Genomic DNA, 6,665 nt, shown 5'->3' on the forward strand with positions numbered 1-6,665 from the left:
CCTACTGCTTCTGTATTATTCCACTCTCAAACCTCATCCAACTTCTGTCCTTGGAGCACAAGATTACACTGACTTAACAACAAGCACTTCATGTTTGTGGAACAGGGCACGTGTTCTTCCAGGCCATCTTCTTCCCCCCACAATGGTACTGTGCTGTTCTTCAGCTCCTGGTTTTCCTGATGGGGACTGCAATAGTACTGTCTTCTCAGTTCATATTTAAGCAGACCACTAAGGTTTTGCGTGTCTGTTGTCACTACCTTTCCCCCCCTTATAAAATGCAGTCACTCTGCCTGTACATAAATGTTTCCAGGACTAATTTACTCTCATTTTGCTACACTATACAAAGCAGGTCAGAGATTACTCTCTGCTCTGACCAGGAATGAGGAAAGAATACTTTGGTAAGCTTAGGAGTGTGTATTTCATGCACTGAATTATCAGCAGCGCAAAGTAGGTTTAAGCCTCACAAGTAAAGCTAGACAGGACTTTGGCCATTGAGGTCTGCAGGATTTCATCCCGTTTTTGGAAGAGACTCATCTTAAGGCACAGAATGAAATTTAAACAAAACCCAGCACTCTGCTCTTTTAAGAGCGAGTATTTTCACACTGGTGAATATAATATTCCCTGCATATAATCTGCATAACAATCTTAAATAGGGGTTTAAAAATGCAACAAGTTTAACCTGAGCAAAGCACCACCTTTGGTTAATAAGCAGCCTAGAATTTAGATTAGGTTTGTATTACATCTTCTCCAGTCACTAGTATCACTCAATGACTTAGCTGGGAAAATCTATCAGGAAGACAGCATTATGGTATTGCTGCACTCTAAAGCTACAAAGAATGCCTTCATCAAAGGCACCCTTGAAGTTGGTGCTTCAGTTCTAGAGTGAAATGACTTTCACTGGGGTTGGCAGTCACATTCTGGATTTAAAACCCTTTTAGCTCCTCAGAGGAAACACCACACAGAAATAACTCCTCACACGGTACAGAACTTGAGATTTTTATTGTCTCGTACATTTACTTGTCTTCAGGCTTATTGAAGCAGTACGTCAGACAGCACTTGCCGCAGTAGTGTCTGTCGAAGTGACTGGCCATGAAGACTCCGGCCCCGCACTCCTCAGAGGGGCACTCGCGGCGCAGACGGCTGATCTTGCCGTTCTCATCCACCTGCCAAGGACAAAGAGGGAACATCTCATCTCTACATGCCACTTTTAGCACTGATTATTTTCAAGCGCTTTCCTCCTACAAAGTATTTTCTGTAAATGTTCCTGCATCAGAATTACCAAAGCAAAGTTCAACAGGGCCTGATGGTAGCAGTCAGACTTCTCTTATTTATCAGATGGGATACTTGCAAAGAGGATTTTAATCCATCTGATGACACGCAGGCTAATTACAGGTTCCACATGCTGTAACCAGTCCCTCTGCAGTGAGGCCTAAGCTGTGCCAACCCTCCTCAAGACTCAGCTCTATACGTACCTTGTAGTACTTAAGCACGGCGAGTTTAACCTTCTTCCTCTTGTGCTTGTTCTTCTTGGGGGTGGTGTAAGACTTCTTCTTCCTTTTCTTAGCACCACCACGCAGCCTCAGCACCAGGTGAAGGGTTGATTCCTATTTGTGAAATACACAAACTCAAAATGCTTTACTCAAGCAGAGTAGTATTTAAGCAGGTCTTTTTGTTTTGCCTTCAGGGTATTTAAGCAGCAGGACTTCAAGTTCCAGCTATGAAAGTTCTAAAAGGATTTTTTGCTAGTCTGCAAATGAACCTGCTCCACAGAACTGTGTGCTGCTGCACCCCAAAGCCCAAAAGGGATCAATATTGAATCTGTTGTGTCTACATTCCTCAGTTCTATCTGAAACTTCTGAATAGTTTCACGATGTAACCTGACTTGTAGCTGAAAATGGTGAACTGTTCTTCTACTTCTCAGTGGCATCACTGCTCACCTGGCCTCACAGTGAGGTTAACCTGGCAGGAGCATTCAGCACTTCAAAGTCACTCACTCGTCACACAGCACCAAGAGTCAGGGCTGATAGAGCAGAAGCAATCACAGAATGACCCGGGTTGGAAGGGACCTCAAGGATCATGTAGTTCCAACCCCCCTACCTGGCAGAGCCACCAAACATACACATTTACTAGATCAGGTTGCCCAGGGCCCCGTCCAACCTGGCCTTGAACACCTCCAAGGACGGGGCATCCACAACCTCCCTGGGCAGCCTGTTCCAGGACCTAACCACTCTCCTAGTAAAGAACTTCCTCACAATGGAAGCTATTGGAAATGTTGTGTTTCTGACCAGCAGCTAAGAATCTTGTGGCAGCAGCCATTAGTCTCAGCACCAAGCTCGCAGTGCTGCCTGGGCTGAATCCAGGTGGAGCACTTCAATTCCCACAGACACAGCCTGTTTGGTGGGCTCAGCTCAGTGCTTCCTACTCACCTTCTGGATGTTGTAGTCAGACAGGGTGCGCCCATCTTCCAGCTGCTTGCCAGCGAAGATCAGCCTCTGCTGATCGGGAGGAATGCCTGATAGAGACACAGCGAGATGGGGTAAGCAATGCAAACCACACGCGGATCTGACTGAGATTAGGATGCGAGAAGCGTTTAGTACTGACCTTCCTTATCCTGAATCTTGGCTTTCACATTCTCTATAGTATCCGAGGGCTCAACCTGCGGTGAAACAGGGCAACGGGGAAAACAAAATATAACAAAAAAAGCAATAACCCGCAACAACCCGAGCACGGAGCCCGCAGTCAACCAGCCCGGCCTGCCGCGTGCACTACGGCCTCGCATCGCCAGGGCCGTGGTGAGGCGTTCCCGGGCCGCCTCCCGCCCTCACCCCACGCGGCGCCACGCGGCCTCACCTCGAGGGTGATGGTTTTCCCCGTCAGGGTCTTCACGAAGATCTGCATGTCGAGCCCGGGGCCGGGGCCACGCGCGGCAGCGGAGAGCGGCGGAGGCACGTCCCGCCCGCGGAATGGCGGCGCACGGAAAGGGCGGCCCGGCCGCACGCACGGGGTTTCTGCAGCGCCGGCGGAAGGGCGGGAGGAGGGCGGTGAGGCGGGAGGGGCCACGCGCTGAGGGATGGCGGGACATGGAGTCTGTGAGGGAGCCTGGGGGCGTTCACAGCCTCATTTCCTGCTTTATTACTTGAGAAAGGGAACTGTACGGCTCACTGACTGCAATCCAGTGCCTGCAGTTCTCAGCAGCCCCAGGCACCTGTACAGGCTGGGAGGAGTGGTCCTTGAGAGCAGCTCGGCAGAGAAAGACCTAGGGGTCCTGATGGACGAGAGACTCAACATGAGCCAGCAGTGCGATCTGACAGCACGGAAAGCAAATGGGATCCTGGGCTCCATCAGGAGAGGGGTGGTCAGCAGGGATAGGGAGGTGATCGTCCTCTCCTACTCGGCTCTTGTGAGGCTCCCATCTGTTGTACGTGTCCGGTGGAAGCCCTCCAGTACAAAAAAGACATGAGATTTTGGAAAGGGTCCAGAGGAGACAGGAAGATGATCAGGGCTGGAGCACCTCCCCATGAGACAGGCTGAGGGAGCTGTTGTTCAGCCTGGAGAAGAAAGTTGCGAGGTGACCCATTGCAGCTTTCAATACCTGAAGGGAACTTACTCCCAGGACGGGAGTAAACTCTTCGAAAGGGCTGATAATAGCAGGACTAGGGGAAATGGTTTTAAGTTGAAAGATGGAAGATTTAGGTTGGATGTTAGGGGGAAGTTCTTCACTAGGAGAGTGGTGAGGCCCTGGAACAGGCTGCCCAGTGAGGTTGTGGATGCCCCGTCCTTGGAGGTGTTCAAGGCCAGGTTGGACGGGGCCCTGGGCAACCTGATCTAGTAAAGGTGTATGTTTGGTGGCCCTGCCAGGCAGGGGGTTGGAACTACATGATCCTTGAGGTCCCTTCCAATCCGGGTCGTTCTGTGATTCTGTGAAATCTCTGGTTGAAGTATTCTGACACTCAGACTGCGGGGCTCCGGACGGGAGCTGCAGTGACTCACAGCGGCCAGCAGAGGGCGCTCTAAGCTCAGTCACGCTTATAATCCTTGTTGCTGTGTGAATTGTGGCAAACACACCAAAAACACACCAAGAATGCAGAAAAAGTGCTGAGAATTCCTTTACTATCAAGTATCGATCACCGGCCCCTTTTAGTACACGTGTATGAGAATGTCTACGTGTCAGCACTTTGCTTAAGTGGAAATGTGTTCTCAGTATGGAAGGAAATTTCCATATAACGCTCAGGAATGGTACATGGTAATAGCACACGTTTCTCCATGGCATTCCCAGCTTCTGTGTGTTATGTCTGTGCTTTAGTATAGCGCTAGAACGTGGAACTGAGTGATTTGAGGGCCATATTGCACAGTAAGAGCCAGTCCTGGGTGTCTTATCCTGGACTGGCTGCCAGCTGATTCACTGGGCCATGTTGGCAGAGCTTGCTCCTAGTATAAACAGGAAGATACTGAATGTCATCTGCTGTTGTCACTGTGCTGTGTGTTCCCAAAGAACGGCTGTCTCTATAAATGTCTCTATGTTCTGTGAACATGGTCGTGAATAAATGACTTACGTGATGCATAATCTGCTTAACATTGCAGCAGGATTTTGATTAACACTCAGGCGCCCTTTCCCTCAGTTACTGCCAGTGAATTGCTAATTAAGAAGGTAGATCTTCCCTTTAGTGCTGTCCATGCCATTGAGATCAATGTAATCCCATGTATATATACTGATGTAAATGCTCCAAGAGCAACCCAGTGAAAAGAATCCTATGCTGGCAGAAGATGAATGATATTAGCACGGTGACTTAATATGGTGAATAAGGTCTATTTCCATCCTGCTGCAGCCCCACTGGAACCTCTGAGTCACGCTAAGAATGCTTGGCCTTATACCTCCTCGTCCACTACATTTTATGACTGTGAGTCTCCCTTCTGTGTTTCAGAGCTGTACAACCAGTTTGCATCATGACTGAAGCCTTTAGTAAGAAACAGCCATTGGAATGGCAGCCAATTGGAACTTAACTAGCCACCAAACTGAGCTCTCCCAGGCACCATTTCTTAGGTCCTGGGTGTGTTAACACTGCTTTGACAGATGGACTCAGAGACACTCAGACCTTAAACATTTTATTCCAAATTAACTGATGGAATCTACCTGGAATAAGTAGATTTTGAGTGAATGTTGGGAGCCGGGAGGCAACTCCTGGTGTTGCACATACTGTAGGAACACAAGGCCTTATCAAAATGATACTTTAAAAAAAGTCAAAGGAATTTCTTCAATAAAACAGCACTAGAAAAGAAATCTCTGCGGAGCGACTTGCAAAGATTGTTTCTTGTATTTGTGGAAGCACCGTGACCACGTTCTCATTTCACCAGATATTGCTCAAATACCAGGAGACAGACAGCAGAGATGAAAAGAAAACAAAGTGTATGTATTCAAGGGATGTGGAAAGGTCATTGATAGATGTTCTTTTGATCTGGTTACTGATCTGAATTCTAAACTAAAGGAAAAAAAAACAAACGAAGAGTGATGTGCTGATATCAGCTGAAACACTTAGAGGTGAGTATTCTGATTCTAGAGATTAATTACCTGTTCATAGAAACATAGTTCATAGAAGGGACCTTAAAGCACCACCCCCCAAAGCCCCAGCTGCTGTGGGCTGGCTGCCCCCCACCAGCTCAGGCTGCCCAGGGCCCATCCAACCTGGCCTTGGGCACCTCCAGGGATGGGGCACACACAGCTCTCCGGGCAGCACTGCCAGGGCCTCACCATCCTCTGAGTGAAGAAATCCCCCCCAACATCTAACCTATGTCTTCTTTCTGTTAGTTTAAAGCCATTCCCCTTGTCCTGTTGCTATCAGACTGTGTGAAAAGTCCTGCTTATAAGCTCCCTTCAGGTACAGGAAGACCACAGTGAGTCTTCTCCAGGCTGAACAAGCCCACCTCGTTCAACCCTTCTTCACTGGAGTGGTGGGTGCTTCATCCCTCTGAGCATCTTCATGGCCCTCCTCTGGATGTAGGGTAGTTGACTGCAACCCTCTGGCTGTGACCACCCAATCAATTGCTTATCCACCAAACAGGATATTCAAATCCATTTCTTTCTAATGCAGAGATAAGGATATGGTGTGTGACCATATCCTTGCACGACCTTGCAGGAGTCCTGGTAGACCATCTCAGTTCCTCCTTGAGTTCATTTGTTCTGTTAGGACTGGAATTAAAGAGCAAGAAAGATGGATGTTGGGTGAATACAGCCCAGGTTTGTGGGTAAGCTAAGCGGCTACTCATTTGGCAATCTTACATTTTGGGCTATTTTACTTATGCTGAACACAAATGTAAGGTGGCTACTAGGTGCCCACCACCTTGTAAGGAGGGCACACCCAGCTCAAGGCACGTTAACTCAGCTGAACTGTGAATTTCCTGTGCCTGCTGCTGTTGCTATCACCAGGGTTAGAGTGCAGTACTATTGCAGACAGCCCACCGCTGAGTGAGAGCTCCTTTCTCCTCAGCTGCAGTTGCTCAGGCAACGAGCTTGATCAGGCACAGAAAGAAACTGTGGGAGTGGGAGGAGGAAGGTTTCCCAGGGATGTAGAAAGGGTGGAGGACACAGGAGGGGGAAGACAGAGATTGGAGAAAGTCTATGCAATAATAAAGGCAAATACAGTCGAGAAAGAGAGGGGATCAGAGGTTGC

The 6,665-nt window shown here is 48.5% G+C and overlaps 1 protein-coding gene across 1 annotated transcript; it reads right to left on the reverse strand.

Moving 5' to 3' along the window:
- Positions 1–975: 975 nt before the first annotated feature.
- On the reverse strand, positions 976–3,004 carry RPS27A (ribosomal protein S27a). The gene is made up of 5 exons (XM_015856831.2): positions 2,851–3,004; positions 2,602–2,656; positions 2,427–2,512; positions 1,473–1,604; positions 976–1,163 (listed from the first exon to the last, which is right to left on the reverse strand). The coding sequence occupies exons 1-5, from the start codon at positions 2,896–2,898 to the stop codon at positions 1,014–1,016; spliced, it is 471 nt and encodes a 156-aa protein (XP_015712317.1). The 5' UTR covers positions 2,899–3,004; the 3' UTR covers positions 976–1,013.
- Between the last annotated feature and the right edge of the window lie 3,661 nt (positions 3,005–6,665).

Source organism: Coturnix japonica, chromosome 3 (assembly GCF_001577835.2).
Source record: "Coturnix japonica isolate 7356 chromosome 3, Coturnix japonica 2.1, whole genome shotgun sequence".
NCBI classification, from domain to species: Eukaryota; Metazoa; Chordata; class Aves; order Galliformes; family Phasianidae; genus Coturnix; species Coturnix japonica.